The sequence below is a fragment of the Purpureocillium lilacinum genome (genome assembly GCF_023168085.1).
Source record: "Purpureocillium lilacinum CBS 284.36 DNA, scaffold_2, whole genome shotgun sequence".
Taxonomy (NCBI): Eukaryota; Fungi; Ascomycota; class Sordariomycetes; order Hypocreales; family Ophiocordycipitaceae; genus Purpureocillium; species Purpureocillium lilacinum.
The window spans coordinates 5,632,365-5,658,989 of record NW_027072112.1 but is presented as its reverse complement, the minus strand read 5'-3'; the positions used below and the strand labels follow the sequence as shown (position 1 = coordinate 5,658,989).

Below are 26,625 nucleotides of genomic sequence, written 5' to 3'. Positions count from 1 at the left end.
ACGGTCTCCCGCATGCGTCGAACCCGCGGCCTCCTCCCCAGATCAACCCCTTACACGGCACCCCAGAGAGACATTGTCGAGCCGGCTAAAATGGAATACGGCAAGTTCATGTACCGGGGGCGGCGGTTAAATCCAGAAACGTCAGGGAAGCACGCGGGCTCGGCGATATGGCGGACGAGTGGAGGCCCATTACGATTCAAGGCCACTCGGTGGAAACATCAATCATACCACAGCGGGCCGGAGTATGCCCATGGGGATGAACGGCAGGCTCTGGGGTTGTGGGTCGTGGCGTCCGTACCCGCGCCGCGCAGACGGCAGTGCGCGGCATTGCAGCATCGGGCACGATGTTTCCATTTAGCCTGAATGTCAGGCACGGCCGGGCGACAGCCGATCCAGTCGGCGGTGAATCGTGATGCATCACGGCAGGCACGCAGTATTTCCAGCCCCAGCTGCTGCCTCGTGACAGCAACCTGGGTTGACTGTCTGCTGTTATTTCCTGCCCATTGACCCGTTGACCATTTCTCCACGAATGATGGATTTCAGCCGCGGATTAGGCTGAGGGCTTGTAGAGAGTCTTTTCACCAGTGCGTGGGGTGTAAACCATCGTTGCTCAGTGGGCAACGACGTGCATGCCTCCTTTCTGCAGCTACAGCAAAATTCCAGTGCAGCTGAAAGTTCATTCAAATATCAGCACAGGGGTGAGAATATGCGATGGTTGCAGGGGCCAGTAGGTACCATAATATCTCTAGTTCTAGTAAAGTGCTGCTGTACACTGCTTTGCTCCAGGTCGTCGATATCCCGACATTGATGCTATTGCGACTGAGCCTCAAACAACACGAGAAAAGAGTGTTTAAAAATCTCTCCCTCGACATCAGACGACATAAATTTATCTTTTCCACAAAACAGATCATTTTGGCGTATCCGGGCGGTTGACGCAGCTGGAAAACATCGCAGAAATTGGGAGCGTACGTTCATGCTGCTGCGGTCGCACCAGCTCAAGTTGAACTCGAACAGAGTCAATTGATCTTGACAGCAGACTTACAAAGAGCGTGTCCCTACATGCCTGGCCTCGTCGCATCCATGTTCGGCCGCTTCTAGGAACGCCTTAGACTCATGGTCTGGTCAGATTGTGAGAGAGGGACTAGTGGTGACTCGTAAATACGAACTCCACCGACACAGAGGCGTCACCGGTCTGTGCTGACGGAACGTCTAAAAGGTCAGGTCAATTTTCGAACATGCATCAAAGAGTATGATGCCTGCAGTGGATGTACCCTCGAAACTTTTCGCTTGCATCCTCAGGCTGTGGCGTGCACGTGTCGAGCATTCTGCCCCCCGAGCCAGGCGACAACACCAAAGACTAGCTGACAACGTACAACCTAGCCCATGGAATCGCACTGTCGACTCCAGTCACAATCGAGTTGATAACGTCATTCCCACGACAGCCAAAATTGAAGATGTCGATCAAAGACAGCCCAGGGTTTTTGGGCCCAACAACGGTTGCCAAGTTTCTCGAAGAACCACAGAACCATCTCCTTCCATTCGCTACCTCACCATACGGTACAGCCAGGAGTATGACCCCCGAAGAGCTCTCTTTAAATACGAAACAAACTATCGTGAATGAGCATATGCTTGGCTTGTCTATAGACGTGCTCAGGCACCTCCCGGATCGAAAAACGGCAAGACATCTGATACAGCGAGGGGCCAGTCCAATCGATGGATGGCTTCTCCCAGCCGTCTTCCACATGTGCGACTCACTATTTGACGCGTTCGTTCCGCAGGCGGTGACTGGGCCTGACCGCGAGTGCGTCTTCGAACGCTTGGCGCGGACGCTCGCCATCAACTCGCGGCGCCCACTGGCCGATGGGCAGGATGATGCGCAGAGCTGGCTTGCCTCGTTCTCAGGAGCGAACGTACGCTGGGAGGGCGTTGGCGTTCTCTTTGTGCAATGGGCCAAGGGAATGATGCGACAACTCGAGGATGAAGGCGCCAGGAAGGGGAGTGGAGGTTCCGTTGCCGACATGACGTCTGACAAAATAGCGACTTACATCGAGTGTGCCGACTCGTGTCTGATGCTTTGTGGGCGGTCCGAGAGCGCCAATACGCTTCTGCTATACTTTCTCCTAAAATACTCCCACGTCGCAAGCGTATGTAAGGGCGATGCGAGTAAGTGGCCTTATGAGGTGCTAGCATTCGTGATGGCGCGGCCTACTTACCGCTCCATAGGCACCTCTTCCGCTCGACTCCTCGCAGAAGCCATCTCTGTGGCGACCAGCCTCGGTCTACACATCACACCCCGGTCCGACTCTCAGCATACGTCGCTCACGCGCGAAATCGGACGACGGCTCTTCGCCCACGTATATGTGCTGGACAAGGTGGCTGCCGTGACAACGGGCCGGCCACCGATGCTCAGTCGCAGATACTGTTCGACGCCGCTGCCGCTAGATGTGAGCGACAGCTTTATCTTGCAGATCCACGGCCAGGTAAACATGAATGACATATCGGTGTGTGCAAATGTGAATGCGCACGGCTGGAGCCGGACTGGAGAGATTTTAAATGCGACCATCATGAGGGCTCGCGTGTTGATGGCGCGTGTCCGTGACGAGATACTGGAGATTGCTCTAGATGCAGACGAAGGTATGAACGTTGAGCGTCTACGGTAAGATCGATATCCACGAAGCCTTTAGCGTCATAACGTTAATCTGGGCGTTTGACTGATGACCTCACACAGGTACCTGCAAGATCATCAAGAGCTCCTCTATCAGACCTTTCCGTTCACTCTGCGTTATACGCCCGCCGTCGTGTCAGATACGACCCTTCCACTCTCTTTGCGTTTTTCCAAGGTCCTCACCTGGCTGGAGCATCTGCAAAACCTATTCTTTATTCGGCGTCTGCTTGTCAAGGCATGCTGTGGCGACCCGACCGCCACCGACTACAACCGACAACTCGCCGAGACAAGCTACGACATTATGCAGGCGACTCTGACGTTGTGGACGCGCAACAGCGACAGACCACATCCGCTACAGGCCAACTTCGACTGGATAATTGTCAGCTACGCCTGCCCCGCGGCCGGGGTCCTCTGCAGCGAGCTCATCCGCGGCGGCAATGCTTTCAGCTCGTCGCCACGACGTTCTGACGTGATCCAACAGCTGAGCCTTCTCAAGGCGTTCTTGGCCTACTTAGGTCCCGATGCGCCGAATGCCTGCCTCTGGACGACCATCCAGGAGGTGGTCAGCAGAGTGCTGGACCACACACTTAATGGCGGTGCTGGGCAGGCGCATTCAGCTGCATGGCAAGACGAACCCCAGCAGGCGGCAATTGCGCCAGGTCCCTTTCACGAATTCGAGGTGCCAGGCGAATTCCATGACGTCTACGCGTTCGAGCTGCTGCATAGCTTTGACTGGCTGCGTCCTGAATAGACTGAGGGTCTGGCCGTCGCTTGACGGCTGCTCCCAGACTTTGGCATCGCTTGATCTTGGAAGCCAGGGCCCTCTGCAAACAGCGCCAATGCATGCACAAAGCATGTTCAGCTGGTACTTCTGTCCTGCTTGTCGCCCCTCACCCCGCGTCCTGCACCAGCGGGTGAGAACCGGGGTGAGGACTGGAGGGTGAGCCTCCGATATGTATTGGTGCCACCATGCAATATTCAGACGCGCGGCAACCTCCCTGATTGCGTGGGGGTTTCAGGGCAACATGCATGTTGCTTGCAGAACACCTGAGAGGAACAGGGCCGATTGATAGCCCAGAGGCCATCAGGCGTGTAAATAATTCGGTAATGGAGGTATCTGCTCTTCTCACAACATTGAACCATATTGCTCAGTCAATGGCCTCTGCGCACAGGCGCCTTCCCCTCGGAACCCCACAAAATGGAGGATGACTCCGAGACGTGGGATCTTGATATCCCCTTCCAGGACGCCAACGATGACAATGCCGACTGGAAGCGTGTCAAAAACCTCCCTGGCGAGCTGCACCGTGAGAACGTCGTGGGCGACAAAGCTAGCTCCCGGGTCAAGGGCCGCCTCATCGCCGTCGTCCATGGCTACAAAACGAATGGGCGTGGTGAGCCGCGGACCCTGGTTGTCTTCGAGTGGTTATTATCGTCGCCGGCCGGCTCGCACCGCCTCGAGAATGTCGAGATTGAAGTCCGCTTCCTAGCCGAGGGCCGCCGTGCGCACATGGCCCCAGGCGAGACGCTGGCGATGTGGCATCCTTGGCCCGTGGAAGTTGCCCCGAGTGACCCCGTCACGTCCCAGGAGGCCGTGGTTGCCGTCAGCCGGACCAGGGCCAACGAGCTTGGAATCAAGGCGGGCTATGCTCCCTTCTTCGACGTCTCGGCGAAGACGAGCCCAAGCAAGACGCTCAACTACAAGATGATCGACTACCGTTGCATAAAAGGCAGCACACACTTTTGGGCCAAAAACAGCGGCAAGCACAACGCCGTGCTTTGGGAAATCTCGGAGAATGCCTCGCTGCAGAGCGGCGTCCCGTACCGCCTTCGCACGGCTGTCATGCTCGCGCGGAACATTGGCGACCGCGACAAGTTTTCGGCCACTGTCGTCACGCGCACCAACGTCTGGCCCATCCAGCGGGTCGTCGAGGAGCCGCTGCGTGCGGTAGGCATTGCGCGCCTGGACGATCCGATCTACTGTGACCCTACAGTCGTGCCTGCCCTAAAGAAGAAGACTGCGGCACTTGATGATGACGACATCCAGCCCGCGGACATTGCTGCCAGGCGCACGCGACATAATGCAGCGGAGCTCGGCTCCGTCAATATTTACGAGGAATTGATCAAGGATCCGTTGGACAAGACAGTGGCCCCCGACCCTGATGCCGGAGAGGGAACCGACGGTGATAGTGAGGTCGCAGGGCGAGATGCCGTGGCGAGTAGCTCATCTGTGGAGTTGTCTCTTGGGCTTGGATGAAGAGAGAGTGCTGTCTTACACCATTACTTGCATTTGGTGCCCTGATATGGTCAATTTGTACCTCTCTGATTACTGTTCATTTGCCTGACAGACCCGAATCCGTCCGGCCAAATTCGCGGTATGCACTACATACGTAGCCGAGGAAGGCAAATGCTGTCCAGCATCCATTTAAACACCTTTCGAGCTCCACGCACCCTCAACTGCTAATCTCCTCACCGTGTCTTTCGAGTCTTGGACTCTGTCGATCCTGCAATCAAAGATTGGGCGCGATCCACAACGGCTTTATGTGACGGCCAGGACTTGTCGCTGTTCTGGGAAACCAGGTTTTTGATGTCCACAAAGTTGACAGTTTCCCCGCTGACACGGAGAAGGTCGCCAAAGACTTTTCCCATGCCAGTCCTCGCCGGGGTGCGAATCTCTTCCCCGCTCTTCTTGATGCAGAAGAGAATTAGCGCAGCCATACCTGCCGCCAGGGCTGTAGCGGCCGAGTTGCCTCCCTCCTTGGTCGGCTTTCCTTCAGGGCCGTTGAGAACGTAATCACCTGGAAATAGGTAGTCGGCGTCACCGCCAACGTAGGGCTTGCGTATCTGGTCCCAGTCGGCGGCACCAATGGCCGTCACCTCGTTGAACCCGCCAGGGAAGTAGGGATCGTTCGACTTGGTCGTGGCTTTGGTGTTGCTCGCTGCGCAGTACATGAGGATGTTGGCGTTGCTGGCCTTCCGGACGGCTTCCAGCAAGCTTGTGATGTCAGGGTGGTTTTCGTTCCGCTGCACATTCCAGCTCATCGATATGATGTCGACTTTCTTCCCCTTGGTCGCCCATTCAATGGCCTGATTCAGACGATGCCCGCCCCCTTGTTAGTTCACATGTGGGAGACAATGACATGGGGCAATTTTGACACGCATGAGGTCGTGTGGAACGACGGAACTTACCTTGACTGCTTCTGAGGTTTTGAATGACGGATGAGGCAGGTGTTCGTTCTGCACAGCGTCCACTTTCGCAACATAAATTTTGACGAAGGGGCAAGCTTGTGTGATTAGCCACGCCATCTTGTTTCCATGCTGTTCTCTGCCGGGATAGAAACACTGTTCGCGCAGACCCTCGTGGCTGCCGTCATCCCCATATGTGATTTTGGAGGCCGGTGGCCAGCCACATCTATGTAAGAAGTAGCCCAGATTCTCATATTCTGGGTCTACTCCGTCGTCAATGAGGGCGATCTTGATGAAGTCATCATCTTGTAGCTGGCCAATCCCCCCCTGTAAGGATGCTGTGAATTGGCGAATATGTTCAAACCATGGGTGGTACCTAGTTCACGTACGAGAGATGGTTAGCGCAGACCATTGATGATGTGCAGGCTTTCGTGATGCGTGATGCAGGACTCTTGAGCAGTTCCAAGATCATCGTGGCACGTACTGAGCTGCTGAGTTCTTCTTCGTCATGTTGTCATTTGTGTCAATGGTGTCTTGACGATCAGGCTCAGGTGTGATAGAGATTTCCGGCACGATTTTACTCTTCTTTATCTCGTGCCATTTCAAGAGCCTCCGCTCGAACACCTTCATGTTGTCCTTCCTAACATCTTCGGCTTCAAACCCCTGCATTGTGTAAGCGACATGACATGGAGCGAAGACAGCAATGCCTATCTTAAGCTGGACATAGTGACATACTCTACCGGAACTGATGGCAATTCTTCTGAGCTGTTGTTTTCGTAATCGATCAGCTTCATTTCAGGCGAGGGTTGGGGTGTGAAAAGCTCAACTCCAAACGATGCCACGGGAATGGCGTTGGAGCGTTGAACCGACCTTTGTGAACCTTCCCAATCCGTGCTCGTCGGACCACCCGCAGAGCACAGCATTCAGACCGCTTGAGTAGAGCCAAAGCTCGACGATATTAGGAACTACCAAGAGAGTGTCGACGCAAATGTCTCGTCTCTTCCAGTCCAGGTATCGAACGTCAAGACCTTTCAAGCACTCCCTCACTACGCGCTCGCTGCACGGCCTGTCTTGGTTCTCCATGACGACCAGCTTGAGTATCGTCGTGACTCCTTTGGGCCCCTTAAGCCACGTGAAGAATGCTTCAAGTGCGTCCTCGTCGTCTCGTGTCATCACTTCCCAGCTTCGATCCGACGTCAGGGGTGTGGTTGCCCAGGGATCAGGGGTCAGCCTGATGCGCAGTAGCGCCATCATGGGCTCGAACTTGAGAAAATCATAACTCTTTATTGTCTGCGGCGTGATTCTTCTTGGCGGCTCCCAGCTATCTCGACGGCCGTGCCCTTGATCTAGATGCTGGTCAACGACAAAGCCCTCCAGTAGTCCGACGCGGTGACACTCACCGTCCGTCACCAAATTTCGATCCTGGAAGAGGCAGTGGCAGGCATCCCGATAACGGCCTCCGAGAGAGAAAGACTTCTCTATCAAAAGCTTCATTGTCTCATTGGAGAGATGATGCCAAGTGCCCGGATCGTGGCATTCTCGAGAGCCGCTAGACCTCTTCTTCGAAGGATGCGGCGAGTCTGGTGCAAGCATCGTCGTACCGTTCGACGACGGGCCAGGAGCAGTCATCTTGGGCTTCTGCTTATCCAAACCCTTGGGATTCTTCGGCTGTTTGTCGACGCTTTCTGATCCCGAATCAGCTCCCCAGACTAGATGTGTTGGAACCCTCCGAACTTTTCCAGATCGCGGCTCCTCCACTGCAGTCGGCGTTGGAGGGGGCTCTTTCTTGGTCGCGAGATCAGGAGTCCCATTACTTTGCAGTTTTCCAACCGTATTCTCCCTGGTAAGTTGGTGGTAGAGGAAGGGAGACAGCCCAAACCCGTTTCGCATTGCGAGAGCATCGGGAAAGCTTCGCAGAATCTCGCCGACGATCCCACGCCGTCTCTTCTTGGTGTCGCGGTATTTGCGATTTCGGACTCTACATTCTTTGCAGGCCGATTCTTGTCCACCATTTGTTGCAGACTGAGCAAATGATGCGGCGTCAGTATTTACAATTGCGTGCACCGGAGCAAGAGAAACAACCAGCATAGTGGTCAGGGCTTGCGCTTCCTGCATACCTTGCTAGACGCAGTTGGCTCGTCAATGTCCATGCTCTCCAACAACTCTTTTGTCTTGCAGGCCGGTGCCTGCACATGATACCATTGGAAATCCAGAGCATCATGAAGCGGAGTGTTTCCCAACGTCGCGCCATCGCCGGTACGCTTCTTCTCGAAGGTGGTCTTGTCACTGAGGTCAATGAGGTCCATCACACCGACGATGTCCCGGCGGATCGCGATATGCAGGCATGTATCTCCACAGGCATCAGCTACAGCGATGGCCGCGGCTGCTTCAGTGCCGCTGACGGTGCTTTTCAGCAGGCTACAAATGAATGGCACCAAGCCCGGGTCTTCCTTTTCTTCCACTGCATGCTTCTTCCCACTCTTCAATCCCTTGGCGGCCCATTGGGGATCTGACAGAGCCGCAAGGTGCAGTGCGGAGCGAACTTCCTTGCCGCCTGTATGATGTACTTGAGCTGGGTCTAGCCGAAAGGCGATGCGAAACAGAAATTTCTTTTGGTCCGGGCTAAGGATTCTGTCGGCAACAACAGAATGGAGATAGGTTGGCTCGGAGGACTGCGTATCAATTGCCATGCATTCCCGAATAGACTCCTCGAAGTCCTCGTCCTTTAGCTGCGTTTCTGCCTTGATCCAGGACCCGATGAAATTCTGAAAGAAATCTCCACGGATTTTGCTGATGTTCTTGGTCGTCGATGTGGCGGGAACTTCCGGGTCGGCTGGTTTGAAGCTTCCATTGCCGGCAGAATTTTGCTCGCGGTTGTCTGTATGCTTCTGCCCTTCGTCGTCGGTTCCAGACTCGTCACTCGACGACCAGGCTCCTGGATCCTCTATCGTTAGATCAAGAATCTCAGGATGTTTGTCGTGTGGGGTTGCGGAAGGCATAACGAGATATCTCTCGCGTCGATGTCCGGAGACAGTGCTGGGAGACTCGGGATCATCTCATTGAACACCATTGACCAAGCGAAAGAAGTCACGAATGTAAAGACTCCGCGCCCTGAATATTTGCTTGCTACTGTGCTGGCCGCCCCCACGCGGTAAGCGCTGATGCCAGACCGGGTCCTTTCCGGTCTGCATGGGGCCTGAGATCCTGCGGCAGGGTTCTATTTTCGAAAGTCGTTTTGTCCGCTGTGGCGTGTCAGAGCCTTCAAACCAACGGAAGGATGCATTAATTGACCAGGTTGATAGCTCTCGCCTCTGGAATGCTCTCCTGACCAGGAATCTCCGCGGGGTCTGCCTGCGGCCCTCGACAAACCTGCCTGCATGTGGTCGCACCACCAAGACATGAAGGCTCAGCTTCTGCAGCTCTGTCATGCAGTACCCTCGTCTCCGACCAATCGTACATTGCCACGAGCAGAAAGTTCGCACAAGAGGAGCCGTTCTTTGGGTGGAAGACGAGCCGGTGAGCTGCATGTTCTCTCAGCTGGTCACACTGATCCTGGTCCAAAAAGGCGCCGGGAGACAAGGCTGCAGTCCGAACGGTTGGTTGCCAAATGATTACCCGCCGTCCTTCATGTCCACAGCCTCAAGCCCCTGCCTTTACCGCCAGATGGCCTGTCCAACACGCTCGAGCCTCTGTGTTGTGCGTACGTAGATGGGCGTACCTTCACAAGCTTTGCAATTCTACTCTGGCACTTCATGTCGCTTGTATTTCAAGCCTGTATCTCACGCCTTGCTCTACTTTGAGCCTATCGCGGAAGCCACGCGTGTGTTGCACGTATTCCAAGCCATCCCACAACACGTGTGTAAATCCCTCCACTGTATCTTACACGACGGGAAGATTGTGCTCAGAGCAGTGCAATTGTTACCAACCAACCTTCCGTGCTCCACCATGTCCTGGCTACCGTTGGAATGGGAGCCAGTACAGAGCTATGTCGTTTCAAGAAAAGTATCTACGCTCCATTTCAAGCGACCGCTGGTGGTGTAAGTTCAACGCAGACATTCATTCTCTGATAGCCATTACGAATCGAAATATGATTTGGGGGGTGGTGGGAATCAGATGCTGATTGAAGGCAGTTCTTTTCAAGTCCATGGGCTGGACGGCAATTTTAACTTCGACTTAGAGGTTGGCACCCTGCATTCGGGTGATGCGGACAGCGTGAGCCAGTACAACTATAATTTCACGTACAAGACAAAGCAATTCGTTCAGAATATTTCACAGGGAGCTGGCCTTGGCGCGATTGCATCGCAATTGCTGGAGAAGGTTTCCGACATCTCTAAGCTTTGGGTAGGATAACTACATGTACCATTCCCACTCAGGGTAAACTTCTCACCTTTCGTCCCGCTCTTCGCAGGAACATGGAGCTTCCCTTCAGTTCTTTTCATACGATGTTGGAGGACTGATCGTCAAAGAGGCAAGTCTGCTCATATCTGGAAGACTACTTGAGGTTGTTTATCTAATGAGGGGACGATTGTGTCGCCAATGCAGTGTCTCCGGATGGCCTCGTCCGATGAAAAATACAGATCGATCTTTGACAGCACGTCGCTGCTTGTAAGTACTGGTCCGCGGCCTAGGGCATGCGTGACCTGCAAACTGGCAACGCTGCACTGGAACATACTCACTAGACCAGGTGTTTTTCGCCACACCCCATCGCTCGACCAAACACCAAGGCTGGGACAGCATCGCCTTGGGTCTCTTGCACCAGTGCTATTGCGGTCTTATATCACCATGGATTGCGACCTTTCCGCCAAACTTTGCCGAGGCCATGACCAACCTCGAGGTCGAGTTTCGAGCGCCGGCTCGAGCGTTCATTCTCAATGTCTGTCAAGATCCCGGTCCAGCAAGCCCAGTCAAGGACTCCGTCGTGAGTGTTTCACAATTTGATCCCGCTCGTCTTGCGTGCTAAGCAAGGCCACCTGCAGGTCATCCACAAGCTAAGCGCTGCTCTGGGACTTGATGGAGAGTGTCATATCGGACTCGACTGTTCTCACTACAATCTGGGGCGGTTTCTGCAAGCACGAGGGAAGAGATATCTCCAGAATCAAATGTCCTATGCCGCTTTCCGTAAGTCAAGCCTATTACTCGTCAGATCAGGGAAATAGCTCTGACTTTCGGCAAGGCCATGGCAAAGTCCTTCAGCAGGTCTTGGGTTTCTTTTCCCTCGGCAAAATCAGGACCTTTGACGTGGAAGACCCGACGCTCAAGTACTGGAAAGTTGCGTCACAATTCGCATTGCTTCCGGAAGTGCAATCCTGGCGAGAAGACTCGACCGACTCCCGAGTCTTATGGGTTGCCACGCCTCCTATGCTCGACCCAACAAGTCTCTTCAGCACGCTGAGGTCTCAGATCCAACAGGAAGACCAATTCCGTCCGCCCGTCTTCATCCGCGTCGACGCCACCTTGTACCGCCACGACGAACTGTCAGAGGCGCAAATTCTCTCCAACATGTGCGCGCAAATGTTACGGCAGCAGCCACAGCTCGCCTCTGCTCTGCAGGACCTTTTGCTCAACGTCCAAGACGCAGCGGTGGGCGATCACAAACTCTGGCAGCAGAGGGCATTATGGAGCTGCCTCCGAGTCTTGCTGTACTGCCCAAAGGATGCGGACACGTTCTGCTTCATCGATGCCACTTCCTCGTCGCATACGAAAGCGCTCGCAGCTGAGTTGGGGCCTCTTTTGGAAGCATCAGAAATGGGCCTGAGACTAATGGTCGCCTGCCGATCTGCCCGGGGACAGACGCCGAACGTCTTGACAAAGTATAACGTGGATCTGGCCGACGAAGATTTCCACGAACCACTGCGCCAGGATTTGGAAGAATGGATCAGAGAATCCCTCGAGGTTGGCCTCCCCGATGCCAGTTGGCAAGAAGCTCTCCTTATGCAAATGCTTTCGTCGGGTGACTTCCGACTTGCCCACCTTGCTCTAGGCTTTTTCGCATCGACGCCGGCCTGGCTGACGAAGTGGTCAATCAACTCCATCTGGACAACACTTGCAAGTCAATCCACTGCTGAGAGCCTCATTGAAGACAACATCAGGAGGCATGGCCGATGGCTTCTAGTTCCAATGCTGTGGGCACTAGAGGCTTTTGAACCAAATCGGATTGACGAGATCAACGTCGCCCTAAAGCTGAATGACGGCGACGTCAATGGAACAGTGGAAGACGTAATAAACCTCCTGCCTGGAGTCTTGACGACAAGAGGAGGAGCGTTGGTCATCGCCGAACAAGTGCGACCTGCCCTCGAGCATCTGTGGAGCAAATACTTTGCCCCTACTCAATCTCACGCCTATCTGGCAGAGTGCTGCGTCATAGTACTGACTCGTCAGTACAGGGCTGACCCAGCAATACCCCAAACAGATGAACTCGAATTACCGGACGCCGCCGCCCGTCTTTGCGCCTATGCAGCCACGAACTGGCTCCGCCACTTTATTCTGGGTGGGGGATCTGGGACGGTCCACCATGCCTCACACCCATGTGATATCACGGGAAAGGAGGATGAGACTGCCAGACCAAAAAAGCTTGTGGATGTCTCTCAGGCATTCTTCGATGATTCGGGCCTTTCAACATTCTGGATTTCACACCTTCGGCGAGCGCAAAACTTGGATGGTCTCGACAAAGAGCTATGTCACCTAATCTTGCCCGAAACCCTCCGGGGCCGTCTTGGGATTGGCAAGACAAGAGCTCTGCAAGTCTCTCAACAATTGGCAATCATGCGATTGTCGTCCAACCGCGATGTCACAGACTCGCTACTGGTCATTGGCACGGAAGCCGACGATATGAACATCGTCCAAGCCTCCCTGTCAGCAGACCCGTCTCCATCCGAACATACTCTGAGTTATGCAGTAGCCGCCGCGTCCGGTCTTATAAGGGAGACGCTATTTCAGGCAATAGGCGAATCCTCCGATGACATACTATACTGGGCGCTTCTGACTTCCATATGTTTCGGGAATCGGACCGCCACGGAGGATCTGCTCGGCCGACTCACAGTCAAGATCCGGGTCGGTAACGACACCACTCTGGAGACATCGACGATCTGGTGGCCGCAAGCGAACGAGTCACTGGAGACAGCCGAGATGCTCCGCCACACACCGCTCGGGATGGCCACTGCGTACGGAGACGCAAACCTGGTTGACCTCCTACTCCACCACGATATTTCATGGTGGGATCTGGACGAGCGGAGACCACCAACCGGTACTTGGAACGCGCTTCACCATGCGGCTGTGGGTGGGCAACACTCTATCATGTCAAAATTATTACTCCACATGGTGGAAGGCGTCGCAGACATACCCACCAAAGTCGCTAACACGGTGACTGAGTCCGGCAACACACCCCTGACTCTCGCAGCATCACGCGGATTCTACGACATTGTCGGGTGTCTTTTGAAGCACAGCAAAGGACAGCCTTGGACCAAAGGCTATTGGGTTGATGTTAACGCACAGAACCAGCAGAAATACAACGCCCTGCTCGCCGCCGCTCGCTACGGATTTTCCCAGACTTTGGAAACTCTCCTGGCCTGCGAGGGGATAGACTACAGCAAAACGGACGGTGCCAGTGCCGGCATTTTGCACCTCGCTCTGGCCAACAATCGAGCGACCACTGCATCAAGAATTTTAGACCGCAAGGACATGTTCTCGAATGAGACAGAGAGCCGAGAAGCGAGCCGGGCGGCAAGCCCTGTAAACGAAGACGATGACGACAGTTTCAGTGAGTCCTCAAATGACACTACCCAAGTCGTCCTCAACGCTGCGCCGCGTCCAAAGATTTCTCTACGTCAGAAGGACCGTTCTGGTCACACGCCTCTAGTCATTGCCATTCGGCGCAATCTCAAGTTCATCGTCAGAAGCCTGGTAGAAATGGGTGCGGAGATCAATTATTTTCCAGAGGAGCCTAACGCGCCTCTGCTCGCAGCCGCTGAGGTCGGCTCACTTGAACTTGTGACTATGCTTACCGGAATGGGGGCGAAGCTGGACATGGACACCACCGGTTTCACGACCCCACTACACGTAGCATGCACAATGGGATACCTTGATGTCGCGCGGGAACTGCTGAAGGGGTCGGCCGACCAGCTCAGCCAGAGAGATGGTACTCAACGAACACCGTTCGGTGCGGCAATTACAAGGGGCCAGAGCCACATCATAGACTTCCTCATCGATCTACAGACAAGAGAAGGCCTTTGGGAAGGGCTGTGGGCGGCAGCAATATCGGGCAAAGCCCACATCGTGGACAGGCTGCTCAGAGACGGTGCTAAGATCGACGCCCAGGACTCGTACGGCAACACAGCACTTCAAGGGGCGGCATACTACGACTATCCGCGCTGCGTCGAGCGTCTGATTCTCAGAGGAGCAAGACTGGGCCTTGTGGATTGTGACGATATCAACGCTCTCGGCGATGCCGCGAGAGCAGGCTCAGCAGAGTCCCTAGAGCTGCTTGTGAATGCCGGCGTCAACGTTGATGCCGAAACGGGTGGCGAGACTGCCTTGTGCCGGGCAATTTGGGCTGAAGAGGCAGAATGTGTTGATGTTTTATTGCAGGGAGGCGCGAAGCTCGTCCTGTCAAGCACGCTGGCGGAGCACGAGACTGTTCTCAACTTCGCGGTCGAACACTCTACACCTGAGATCGTTCGGCTGTTGCTCGAAGAATCTGAGGGAGAAGGTCTGGCCAAAGCCCTTAAAATCGCTTTACAAACGGATTCAACATCCCAGCTGGAGGTCCTCATGGAGTTCTATGACCCTGCCAAGGTGGATCTCGGTAGTGGACGAACCATTCTTCATCTTGCCGCCGAGGGGTCCCTCGCAGGGCTCGCCAAGGTTCTTGAGCACGCCACGGGTCGAGCAGCACTCAACTCCGGGCCTAAAAAGGTCGGCACACCTCTCGAAATCGCGGCTTGCAGCTTAAAGTCTAGTCTCGACAAGGTAAAGTACTTGCATAACGAGGCGGCCCTGGTGGGAGTGGTCCAGCCTGCGGGGCGGTTCGGCACACCACTGAATGCGGCTTCGTACAGCCGAAACGTCCCGGTCGTCGAGTACCTCCTCCAGCAGATGCAGCAAGAAGACATCAATGCCTCTGGAACACACTACGGGAACGCCATCCAGAACACGCTGGCGGAAGCTTGGAAAGACGTGGATCTCAGCAGTAGGCTGTTAGACATTCTCCTAGAAGCCGGAGTGCCTACAACACCAGCGAGCGCCGACAGACATGGGACGGCTCTACACACCGCTGCTCTCTACGGCCCCAAGACCCTCGTCGAGAAGATCTTGAAAATAAACAGGGCATTGGCCGACGAAGGAGACGGGCTAGGGCAGCTCCCTATCCACTTGTCAGCTTTCCAAGGCGACTGGGAGAGCATGATGCTGCTCACGACGTCGACATCGACCATTCGATCCGTCGACAAGATGGGGCGGAACGCCGTTCACCTTGCCGCCGCGGCCGGTGCCTGCCTCGTCCTGGAGGAGGTCTTCGCGACCAATGAGAACATGGACCTGCTCCTCGCGCCTGATCTTGACGGCTGGACGCCACTCCACTGGGCGTGTCGGAGTGTGGACGATGATGGCGTGCGTTTTCTCATAGAAAAGGCACAGGAAGCATTCGGTCCTGCATGGGATATTATGACGGATGACCTCTTGACGAAAGACGAGAAGAGGTGGACACCGCTAGATGTGGCTCGCTTTCACCAGAGGACAGAGCTGGAGCTCCTCCTTTCTCTTGGCATGACGACAAGCGATGCCGAAAGCTGGGAGCCAGATCGGTCGCGACATTTAGGCTCCGATTGTGACTCTTGCAGCTGCGTAAGTGCTTCGCATTCCATCATGCGCTGGGAAGTGCATCTGGCCAGGGGCGTTTACCGCACTAACATGGCGGCAGTCAATCTGGCACGAAGGGTACCACTGCATGCACGATGACTGTTTCGACTTTGACCTCTGCTTCAAATGCATCAACTACAAAGACGAGATCCATCCCGTCGACCATGAGTTTGTTAGAACGGGCAAGAGATTCAAGTACAGCGATGAGCCGCTATGGAGGTTTGAGTCAATCGACGATTGAAGGCCATGAGCGGGAATTAATTCGCAAACGTCGTTAGAGGCCTGGAAGGACACGGAACACGAGAGGGTCTTCGGTAGGGCCTCGTGGGTTCAGTTGCCGACGATGGAGCTTCACCCCGAGCAAATCTGTGCTCAATTGACGCCTGGGATATTGGGGAGCATCTTTTCAACGTTTGTGTGTGTTTGACCTGCCGGGTCAAATGTTGCCTTGCTTGTCGCAGCATCCGAGATGTTGCTTCAGAAGCCAATGGGGAGTGGATTCCACCCTGGACCCAGGTGATCACGGTTTTAGGTTTTGAAAGGCACAGCCCGCCTATTCCGTAGGACGAAGACTGCGCGACATCTCGATTTGCAAGTTTTCCCAGGCGGCATATCGTCGCTGGCTCCTCAGTCCCAAATCCGCAAGTTCCACGAAATCCCTTGTGAATCGTACTGTCAACTGCGCGAGAGCTTCGCCGCCGCCACTCGTTCCTGGACTCGACGCCACCGCACGGGGTGGCTTTTTCTAGAGACGGCACGCGCCGACACTAAAACAGAGTTGAAGTTCCGTCTCCAGCCCCAGGGTTTGAAGAGAGCGATTCCCTTTTTTAGAAAAGGTTGAGGAGCAGGCAGTCTGGGCACTTCGGTTTATACGAATGCCAGCCTCGCCGATGCCGGACGTGGGCTTTTGCAGACCGTCGTGCTCTCGTACTTCGTATGTGACCGGAGTTGGGATTACTCACGACTCACGAGGATGGGCCCAACAGTGAGCTCGTTGTGCAGAAACTGCGCTGCATACCGATTGAGACGGATGTCCACACCTCCGACTTACGAGCGTAGTCGTGATTGGCCGCAGCCAAAGACTGTTGGACGATAACACAAATCTTTGTCGCGTGAGGGTCGAGACTCAAGAGCAGCAAATTTGCGGCGTGCTTGCCTATATTTTACACACAATATTTGGCCCGAGTCGGTTCGTGTTGGGAGAGTCGTCAGATCCTGAAGGACCCCCCCACTCATCACCCTCGTTGTCCGGCCACGCCCCCGCCGTCCTCGCCGTGGCCCGTGTGCTTGTCGCTGTTGCTTCCAGAACTCGTCGATCGGCGCGTCCGACGGAGGGCGCACATCAGCGCCGCCGCACGGGAATATAATATGTGAGCAAGCCTCATCGCGAAAAGAGCAGCCACCCCCTCGTTCCAGAATCCGGGTTGTCTGCTACAAAGCAATCTCCGCTATCCCACGCGCCCGGCACTTGTCATCGCAGCATGCCGTCATCCCACCTGGACGTCGACCCCGAGAAGGGCCCCGACCTCGACCCCCGGACGTACGCCATCGACGGGCCCGACGTCACCGCCGACGGGCGCGCGAATGACGCCACTGTTCGAGGGGCTGCCGAGGCGGACGCTTCGCGGCGCGGGCCCTGCGGTGGCGGCGGGTTGTTGGCCAGGCTGCGAGACTTCGAGGCGCAGATGGACGCCAAGTTTGGCGTCGAGTCCGAAGCCATCGAGCGCAAGCGCCCGGAAGACAGGCGCCCCGTCTCGTGGACCGAGGAGCTGTCCATGGCCCTGCTCTGGGCCAGCGGCGTCATGAACACGTCGTGCTTCGCGACGGGTTTCCTGGGCTCGCAGTTTGGCCTGAGCTTGAAACTATCGATCCTGATCACCATCTTGTCTTCCGTCGCCGGCGGCGCTGTGAGCGGCTACTGTGCGACGTTTGGTGCCGCGATGGGCCTCCGACAGATCAGCGTCAGTCGGTACAGCTTCGGCTGGTGGCCGAACAAGCTCGTTGCCATTCTCAACTGCATCCAGCAGATTGGCTGGGCTGCCGTGCAGTGCATCACCGGAGGGCTGGCGCTGACGGCTGTATCGGACGGCAGCGTCTCTCTCATCCTCGGCGTGATGATTCTGGCCGTGATTGCGCTCCTCATCTCACTCGTGGGCCTCAACACGATCCTCGTGTACGAGCGCTACGCCTGGATCATCTTCTTCGTCATCTTCCTCATCATATTCGGCGAAACCGGCAGGTTCGCCGATAACACGACGCCGTCTTCGGTGACCGGAGCGACGCTCGCTGGCTCCGTCCTCAGTTTGATTGCGACGGTATACGGCTCGAGCGCGTCTTGGAGCACCATCACCAGCGACTACTACGTCCACTACCCGGCCAATGTCAGTCGGATCAAGGTCTTTCTGATGACTACCTTTGGTATTGCGATTCCCACCACGATCGGCATGGTGGCGGGTTGCGTCGTTGCCTCGACCTTTACCAACAGGCCCGACTGGGGCGACACTTACGCAAACCGGGGCATCGGCTACCTCATCCAAGACATGCTGTATCCCAGAGGCTTCGCCAAGTTTCTCCTCACGCTGCTCGTCCTGTCGGGCGTCAACAACATGGTCATGAACCTCTACAGCGCCGCAATCTCTTTCCAGCAACTCGCGCGCCCATGCGCTCAGGTGCCACGCATCATATGGACGTTGTTCTGCTTTGTTTGCATCATGGCGCTAGCCATCGGCGGCAGAGCCAATCTCAACGACTATCTCGTCAACTTCTTGAGTCTGCTTGGCTACTGGTGCACCAGCTATGCCATAATACTATTTGAAGAGCATGTCTTCTTTCGGAACCGGACATTTGGAAACTACAACCTGGAGGGATGGAACGACCCCGCCAAACTACCGTTGGGAATCGCCGCCGCCGTGGCATTCCTGTTGGGCGTGGCGTCCTGGTGCATGGGAATGAGTCAAACCTGGTTTGTTGGACCGCTGGCAAAGAAAATCGGAGCCAACGGTGGGGATGTCGGCAACGAGATGACTTTTGTAGTGACGGCCCTGAGCTATGTTCCGGCGAGATACCTGGAACTCAAATTCATCGGACGCTGATGACCTCATGGGACTGACCCGAGAGCGGACCAGGAGCGACGGACCGACGAGGCGAGCCTCATGCGCCAGCTTGAGACAATCTCGTGTTGGTTGCCAAATCAGACGTGGTCCTCGCAGTTGCGAATCTAATTCAGGGGCCGCGGGAACCCACGTGGCCAAGTGTAGCCGATTATAGACGTGTACCTATCTGCGTTGTGCAACCACGCCTCGTGAGGTGGCCGCTGTGACCAGCAGACAAACCGGTCAAGGGCAGCGGGTCAAGCGAATTTCCCGTATGCCGCCAGATTTGTCGTCCTCTCCCTATGATCCCCGTCCATGCCGACGATGGATCACCTTCCGAATCGCTCTTTGAGCCAGTCAAACAAGAGGAGTGGTGAGACTTCCCAGTCGGTAACGAATCTACACAAGCTCTAGGGTCGGACGGCAACTCCTTGAGATTCGTGTGATGATACTGCCGCAGACCGTCATGGCGCCCCCTTACAAGTCCCGTCTCAAGCAAACGAGCCCCTGCCACTTGCCGCGTGGGGTGGTAATACTTGTCCGCGATCTGAGCCGACTGGAGCCCCTTGTGGATTCATCTCTGACGTGACACTTGATCATTAAACCCTGCTCGCCATGTGGCCAAGGCAGGCATTGCTCGTCGGCGTACGTCGCACGTGGGCCATCTGGACTTCTGGTTCCTTAAACGTGGTCCCCTCGATGCGACAATGTGGCCTTGTCGTTGTTTTCGGGTCCCGAGGGTCCTACTGCGTCTTCAACCCGCCTTGGTTTGGCATTGATTCGCCGGACAGCGACGCCAAGGCCTTCTCCAAGACCTGGTCACTGATGCCGACAGATGATAAGACACTGCCGAAACGGCTGTCGCCGAGGTCACCTTCCAGCTGCGCCGCCAACGTGTACTGCCGCTGCGTCTGATTCGGCTTCACCACAGTGACAGGCCGTGTAAGGCTTTTATCCTTGATGGGCGGCAAAAAGGCTAGATTCGTGACAGACGCATTAAGGTTGGCCATCTCCGCAGGGTAGCTGTTGTCGACAAGACTCCAGCGCAGAATCTTGCCTTTGGCGTGACCTGTGAAGACGGACGTGCCGTCGTAGTTTGCGGCCAGGCAAGATGCCACTCCAGCGTCCTCATCGGCAACACCGAGAGGCGCGCCTACCTGAACAACAATGGAAGCGAGCTCAGCGCTGCGGGAGCCGAGGAGCGGCTTGTCGCCAAAGAGCTCCACGAGGTAAAGGCCACGGTCGTCGGTGGTGACGAAGACCGACCGAGCGCAGGGATCCAGAGCCACGCAGAGCGGCGCTGCAGGGAAGAGAAGGGTTCGGAGAACCTGGCCAGTCCTGTAGTTCCACAAGATGCATGTCTTGTCCTTGCTGGCTGACACGCAGAGGCTTGTCTCGGCATTTGAGCTGGGCCCAACGACGAGATCGGTGATGGCACCGCGGTGATTGGACAGGGTCAGGTCGGGCTCGTGTCCCGGGTCGGCACCAAGCTCCAGCAGGCGAGCCAACGACCAGACATTGACGTTGGAGTCGTCCGAAGCGGAGAGCACATGGCAAGGGGTAACAGCCAGACAGCTAACAGCCTGCACATGGCAAGGGGGCGTGGTAACGTGTCTGCCCGTGCAGGTCTTCAATGCGTTTCGTCAGCACGCCGTTTTCCCCCTACATGTCGAGGCTGCATGAGGGGAGGGGGGAAAAAAGAAAGCTCACCTCCCACAGTATCAAACGGCCCTGGGCCGTCCCGAGGACGAGAACATCACCGATCAGCGCCACGCACCCAATTCTCTCCTGGAAAGGGACGAGGGCCTCCTGATTCCCCCGCTGTCGTGAGTACACGTGCACGTGTGCCTTTTGCTCCTGAGCGGCAAATATGTGGGTGTCGCTCACGGCGAGGCCGTGCCTCGGTGCAGAGCTTTTCTTGAAGGTGGCTTTTGCGGCCCACGTGGGCGTGACCGTGTGGGCGTATATCCCAACGTCTTTGGAGACGGCTGTGTTGGCGGCGACGGGTGGGCCGGAGATGGCCGAGACGAGCTCCTCGGAAAGCATGACGAGAGGCGAGAATGAGCGTGTGTGTGGCAGGCAGCGGGCGGGTGGGTGAGTGAGGGTGGGAAGGACGAGGTCGGGCGCCGCGACAGACCGTGCAGGCCAGCGTTTCCCGAAGAGCCTGAGCGCCGGACAAAGTAGCAAACAATGGTGCCGCTAATGAAAGGGCACAGACGGTCAATAGCGGACGATTCGACGGCGTGGCGACGACGTGGCTCATGCACACGTCACTGGCATTGCGATGGGGTAATGGCGAGGGATGGAAGCAAAAAAGAAAATTGAGGTTGTCGCGAGCCCCACAGGCGGGAGGAGCTACGGACCAGGCACTGGCGGCGGGCCACGGACCACCTCCCGTCACCTCGCCGCTTCCACTGTGAGAACTGACCTCACCGTGCGATTATAGGCAGCTGGGCTGGCCGTCACCCGGGGCCCACAGCGTGCCGTCGCACGGCGGGGGCACAGGGAGGCCTGGGCACTCGGGTTCATGTCGAGCAGCCGACGGGGTGGCTGCAGGTGGAAAGTGAGGTGCCCGGCGAGGGCACGGTACAGGCAATCAATCAGCCGTTCGGGCGCAAGACTCCAGTATTTGTCGGCAATAACGGCGGGCTTGTCGGGCACGCCAGGCGCCGTGCAGGTGCTGAGGTGAGGTGGTAAGCTGGATCACCAGCACCCCAGCCTTGGAAGGTCACCTACCTAGCGCCCTCGATCCCCTAGCCCCCTGCTGTGAGTGAGCCTGTGAGGTTGGTCTGGTGCTGACTGCAGTGACGTTGACTGGATTGAATGCGAACGCACTGAACCTCTCGGCGCTCCAGTGAGACAGCGGCCCCCCTAGACATCGGCTCTTCGCGCCTCCAGTGCCCGCTGGATCGAACGCCAAGCCAGTGCAGGCAACCAGGGAGGGAGCCAGTGGCCAGTAGCCAGCAGGGATGTCCACTGTCCTCCTCCAGAATCCAGCCACTACAAGCCCCTGAAGCTCTCCCCGCATCCACTGCGGCAGCTTCTGCCCGGCCTGGGGCCATCCCGTCCCCATCCATGTCTTCCGCCTCCGCTCCATCCCTTCGTGGGTCTCTCCCGTGAGTCCCGTCTCTTCTGCTCGTCCATCATCCATCCCTTCAAGGTTGCTCTTCCTCCCCTCCGCCTCATCCTCCGCCTTCCAGGCGCCATGATTCAGCGACGATCACGACGATAGCGGCGGCGCGTGGCATCACGACGCCTCATCTCGCTCTCTCGCCCCTTCTGCAACCAACAATCCCCCCGCACGTCGAGCATTCCTCCCGCCGACGTCGTGTCCGCCCGGGACCTACGGGGTCCCCGGCCGTTGGTGGCGGGCGTCACTCATCATTATCGCCGAATTGTCTTCTCGGCAGATTCCCTTCTTCGCTTTTCTCGTGGCGTATTGCTTTTTTTCCCTGCACGAACCAACGCGTCCCTTGCCTCTGTTTGGAACACCTCGCCTCGCCCCCTGCCTCTGGCACGACCTCGCTGACGCATCTCGACGGTCAACCTGGTCGAGCCCAATGCGGTCGACCCCCCTCCCGCCATGTGGCAGCTCCAGGGCAGGGTCGAGACAGCGGCGTCGGACTGATGCCCATCTGTCACCTGCAAGACCGATCTACGCTATGCAGCCCGCAGAATCAGGCTGTGACTATCGTCGCGAAAAGAAAGTTGTCGCACTGTCCCCTCCGAACGGATCGAGTGTCGCACAGGAGACAAGTGTCCAGCTACCTCCACATCCCCTGGACAATGAATGGCACAACGAGCCCGGGCGAGGCGCCCCAAACTGGAGCAGGACGCCTCGAAAGCATGACGCCGGCGAGCAGCAGGATCACGAACCAGGAACAGGCAGGACGCTATTCCATTGCTGTGTCCGAACTTTTGAGCGCTTACTGGCGGACACCGTCGGCGTACCTTGGGCTTCGACCGGATGTCGGTCTGTGGCACGCCTTGCAAACCCGGTTGACCGCTGTGTGCTGATGACCGCGCGGCGAAGCGGGTAGGTGCAACGCGGCTGGCTACCGAAGCCTGCCTTGGTCAAGGTTCCGATGGGGGACCGTCGAGCGTCCTGAGCGACGTCCGGAGCGGCTCCTCATACTGGGTAACGCAGACTCCCTGCACTGTCCGGGTGATTGATTAATTGCGCCACTCACCCAGGTTCCTGGACCGCAAGGTGCAGTGCGACCAAGGCTCTCAACCAACACGTTGTGCTGGGCTGTGTGCCGGGGCCAACTACTACTGTACGGCCGCAGGTCCCGGCCTCGTCGGCGGGCGCGCTTCTTCGGAGTCGATGATTCACGGCACGTGTGTTCCCGCAGCGCCTCCTGCTCGTCAGACCAAAGCTGGAGTATCAATGGCGGGAGGACATTGGCCTGCTTTCCTTTGCGAAAAAGAAGACGCCGGCATGTGGGTTCGCTTCCGTCGGCGCCAGCCCGATAGCTCGACGGTCGACACCACCATCGACGAACTAGAGCAGCGGCTTTCTTTTGTCCGCACTGTCGTGTTATTTCTTCTTCCCCATGCTGTGCAGGGCGTCGCACGCTCTCGTCTTGCGAGGCAAGGGCCATGGCTCCCCCCTCCCCACCGCCGTGATCGCTGGTACATGGTACCATCTCGCTACTATATTGCCGTCTCTCGTCCCTCCGCATCACTGGGTGTTGGGGCGTCAGTGCGACAGCCGCTGATTGTCCCCTTTCGCCGTCTTGCTCGAGGTGGCTAGGACGAGCCTCAATTTGCGACACGCCCCCAGTCGGGCACCGTCTTGACCATGCCTTTTTGTCTCTGAGTGTCTCTCTTCTCTGCTGCCCTTTATTTCCCCATCGTGCACCCCAGCGGCTGCACACTCGCCCTCCATCAGCCGCCATCGCCACGTTATAACACAAGCCCGCCCTCGCTACCCGCATGCCTGGACTCCCTCCAGGCTGGGAATCCCGATGAGCACCCCCACTCTCGACGGTAAGCCCAACGAGCTTCCCATGATCTCGAGCAGCTCTGCGACGCCAGCACCCCGAAGCGATTCTCCAGAATCCGCGAGCGACTATTCCCGGTCAGCATCAGCAGCGTCAACACGCTCCAGATTGGGCTCGAAACGACCGCGATCCGTATCGAACATGACCGAGCTCATGCCCCTCAGGCTCTCCTCTTCCACTTCAAGTTTCCTGAGCACCCCATCCTCCACCCCCGAGCCCATAGGAGACCGCGTGGACGAGTACTTTCCCGAGCTCCTGGCCCAAGACCTCGAGTGCTCAGTTGGAGTCTTCACCGCCAAGCGCATGACAGCAGGCACGCCCGTGCTGCTCCTCTCAAACGAAGACAAGGCTCGCATCAGAAACACCAGAATGGGGCCCTCGTCTCCGTATCTCGCGGCTTGCGCCAGGGTGCGGTCGCTAGGGGCCATTGAAGAACGTACCTCCACGGTCTCCTTTCTCGGGCAGCAGCAATCACGACTTGAGGCTGCGACGTCGGATGTGGACTCGAGGACAAGCTCGCAAACGTCCGAAGACATGGCGCCTCCATCATTTCGGCACCGCGAGTCAGTGTTGACCGCAGCCACCTCAGTGGCTTCAACGAACTGGAAATCTTCGGCAGCGAGATCGATGCCGTCCAGTACTCCACTGGAAAGCAGCTGGATTGACTGTGATTCAGACTGCGAGGAAGATGGGATGGACGACTGCAACATCGAGGCATTGTCCCCTCGACCGCCTACACCTCCGGAGTCCGACTTTGACTCGGGTGTCACAGGTCTCAGGAGGTTGGGCACGCGAGGCTCTTGGGGCTACGTCGAGCAGCCGCTTCATCACAAGTCGCACTCGGTGAGTGGCGGCTCGCCCATCTCGCCCATCTCGCCCTCGCGAGATAGAACGTCCCATGTGTCGTTCGACATGCCGGTCAGGCCATCATCAACAGTTGGCTTCAGGCGACACGATCGTCCCGAAGCGAGAGGCGGACTTCAGCCACTCACTGCAAAACCGTCGCCGGTTCACATGGAACAGATCAGTGCGCACCAGACGCGCAGATCCAACGAGGCAGCCCAGAGACCGAGTCTGAAGCTAGAGATCTGGAACAAGACCGACCGGGCCCTGGCCACCGAGGACTTTCTGGAATGCGAACCTGAAGTGACAGAAATGATCTTTCCCGCGGGTCCCCTCACCCCGCTCACCGCGATACCTATTGCCGACGCGGTCCTCGCCCGGCCGTCCTCTCCTCGCCCGGCACTTCGAAGTGTCCAGTCATGGCTGAACAGCAGCCTGCAGCCGTGTCCTCGGGCGTTCAACGACGACCTGACTAGAGTGGTGCCGCTACCGCCCGACGCAATGGAGACGCTCCGGGTTTCCATTGCATGCTTCCCTGAAACAATGCTCTTGTCATCGAGCCTGACCATCGAAACGATTCGGACTTACTCTCGCAAAGTTCGTCAGCCGAGCTTGGAGATTCTGCGAGCGCCGTCAACGAGGGCCGCAACACCCGAGAGCCCGTCTCAGACGCCCAAGAGATCTCTCTGGCGCAAGGTCATGCCTCTCAAACGAAGCTCGGTGGTCACGGACCTACGGCAGAGGCAGAGCCACAGCTCTGGAGAGAGCAGTGTCACTTCCGCTGGGTCTAGCACCGCCGAGACGCCCAAGCCCTGGGAGCCGCTGCAAAACGTCTTCGGAAACTGTCCTGGCCATATTTGCGATGCCTTGTACGCACACATTGTCGCCTATAACTACATGTCGGCTTTGGTGGCCCGAAACTCTACCACATCCGCACCAAGAGGCGCAACCAGCGACTGTCAACAGGACGATATCCCCAAGAAGGCAGCAAACCTTCTTGGCCTGGGAGGTACCAACGAGGCTGGGACCGCCTTCAACCGCCACTCTCGAAGGGCCAGGGCATCACTAGATGTTTGGCCCAAAGATGAGATCGTGGCCATTCAGCCCACGGCATCGGCCAACCACGAGAATATGCAAGGCGGCCTCTTGCGCTGCATCGCGCGACTTGTTGCCACGGCCAAGCTCATTGCGGAGAACGGCACGAGCGATGAGACACTGGTGGACACGGCCGTGGAGGATGTCGATTTGGTAGTCATCAGAAGCCTATGCGAGATTGTGCGCATGGCAGAGGAGGCGTCGGGATGACGCCGTCGGTTTTTACGTTTGCGAATTTTGAGGTTTGACGAGGAATTGCCTGGATGACGATGCTTTGAGGACAATACCCACACTGGCGAGGTTTCGGTTGGATTGGGCGTTGGAGCCCAACTGAAAAAAGGATTGAATGTTACCTGACATGACAGCCGTCGTTTTCTCTTTTTGAGTCGGCTGCAGCAGCCGACGGCACGATACCAAATAGACTATGGGACAGCCTTTGTGGCCACACCTTGCCTGACCATGAAGTGCAGCACCTTCAGGAGATGTGCAGCTCGCATCCTTCAAGGCTTCTTACTTGACCTGTGCCAGCCAGCCATGCATGTCTCTGTCCTGTCAGGGCTGAGTGCTGATGTTTGGGGCTGAACACTTGGAGCGTTTGGCTATGCTGGCGCAGCCGCCGGAGTTGCTTTTGGCGGTTGAAAGACAAGAACGGGGCACCCCTTGCAAGCCGTTATCGCCGCGTCATGGCCTGGAAATGAACAATGGCACGTTGAATTACGAAACACGTGAAACGTCTGCATATTGAGGCCGTTCGGACTTAATCGGGGGGGGGGGCAAGCAGCAGCAAAGCGCGTCGACGCGGAGGGCGTTTGGCCAGGCGAAAGTCGCGAGCGACTCTTCTCTTCTTTGGGCGGCGCCATCGGCAAGCTCGCCCATCCTGGCTATGATG

General features: G+C 56.8%; 8 protein-coding genes across 8 annotated transcripts; 6 read left to right on the top strand and 2 right to left on the bottom strand.

Moving 5' to 3' along the window:
- Positions 1-1,742: 1,742 nt before the first annotated feature.
- PLICBS_003493 (uncharacterized protein) lies at positions 1,743-3,416 on the top strand (the record flags this gene model as incomplete). Its single annotated transcript, XM_018323240.2, has 3 exons — positions 1,743-2,163; positions 2,224-2,656; positions 2,729-3,416. 3 exons carry the CDS (start codon positions 1,743-1,745, stop codon positions 3,414-3,416), a joined length of 1,542 nt encoding a protein of 513 aa, XP_018178470.2.
- A 447-nt stretch (positions 3,417-3,863) lies between these two features.
- PLICBS_003492 (uncharacterized protein) lies at positions 3,864-4,919 on the top strand (the record flags this gene model as incomplete). The annotated part of the gene is made up of 1 exon (XM_018323239.2): positions 3,864-4,919. One exon carries the CDS (start codon positions 3,864-3,866, stop codon positions 4,917-4,919), a length of 1,056 nt encoding a protein of 351 aa, XP_018178469.2.
- Positions 4,920-5,131: 212 nt separating this feature from the next.
- Positions 5,132-8,847, bottom strand: PLICBS_003491 (uncharacterized protein; the record flags this gene model as incomplete). The annotated part of the gene is made up of 7 exons (XM_065600232.1): positions 5,132-5,749; positions 5,852-6,224; positions 6,333-6,511; positions 6,584-6,613; positions 6,818-7,194; positions 7,249-7,870; positions 7,966-8,847. 7 exons carry the CDS (start codon positions 8,845-8,847, stop codon positions 5,132-5,134), a joined length of 3,081 nt encoding a protein of 1,026 aa, XP_065456304.1.
- A 2,100-nt stretch (positions 8,848-10,947) lies between these two features.
- On the top strand, positions 10,948-12,261 carry PLICBS_003490 (ankyrin repeat domain-containing protein sat10; the record flags this gene model as incomplete). Its single annotated transcript, XM_065600231.1, has 3 exons — positions 10,948-10,966; positions 11,022-12,198; positions 12,258-12,261. 3 exons carry the CDS (start codon positions 10,948-10,950, stop codon positions 12,259-12,261), a joined length of 1,200 nt encoding a protein of 399 aa, XP_065456303.1.
- Positions 12,262-12,610: 349 nt separating this feature from the next.
- PLICBS_003489 (ankyrin repeat domain-containing protein sat10) lies at positions 12,611-15,941 on the top strand (the record flags this gene model as incomplete). The annotated part of the gene is made up of 3 exons (XM_065600230.1): positions 12,611-13,120; positions 13,217-15,685; positions 15,762-15,941. The coding sequence occupies 3 exons, from the start codon at positions 12,611-12,613 to the stop codon at positions 15,939-15,941; spliced, it is 3,159 nt and encodes a 1,052-aa protein (XP_065456302.1).
- Positions 15,942-17,181: 1,240 nt separating this feature from the next.
- On the top strand, positions 17,182-18,792 carry PLICBS_003488 (uncharacterized protein; the record flags this gene model as incomplete). The annotated part of the gene is made up of 1 exon (XM_018323236.2): positions 17,182-18,792. One exon carries the CDS (start codon positions 17,182-17,184, stop codon positions 18,790-18,792), a length of 1,611 nt encoding a protein of 536 aa, XP_018178466.2.
- A 743-nt stretch (positions 18,793-19,535) lies between these two features.
- On the bottom strand, positions 19,536-20,838 carry PLICBS_003487 (pre-rRNA-processing protein ipi3; the record flags this gene model as incomplete). The annotated part of the gene is made up of 2 exons (XM_065600229.1): positions 19,536-20,375; positions 20,503-20,838. The coding sequence occupies 2 exons, from the start codon at positions 20,836-20,838 to the stop codon at positions 19,536-19,538; spliced, it is 1,176 nt and encodes a 391-aa protein (XP_065456301.1).
- A 2,924-nt stretch (positions 20,839-23,762) lies between these two features.
- On the top strand, positions 23,763-25,946 carry PLICBS_003486 (uncharacterized protein; the record flags this gene model as incomplete). Its single annotated transcript, XM_018323234.2, has 1 exon — positions 23,763-25,946. One exon carries the CDS (start codon positions 23,763-23,765, stop codon positions 25,944-25,946), a length of 2,184 nt encoding a protein of 727 aa, XP_018178464.2.
- Between the last annotated feature and the right edge of the window lie 679 nt (positions 25,947-26,625).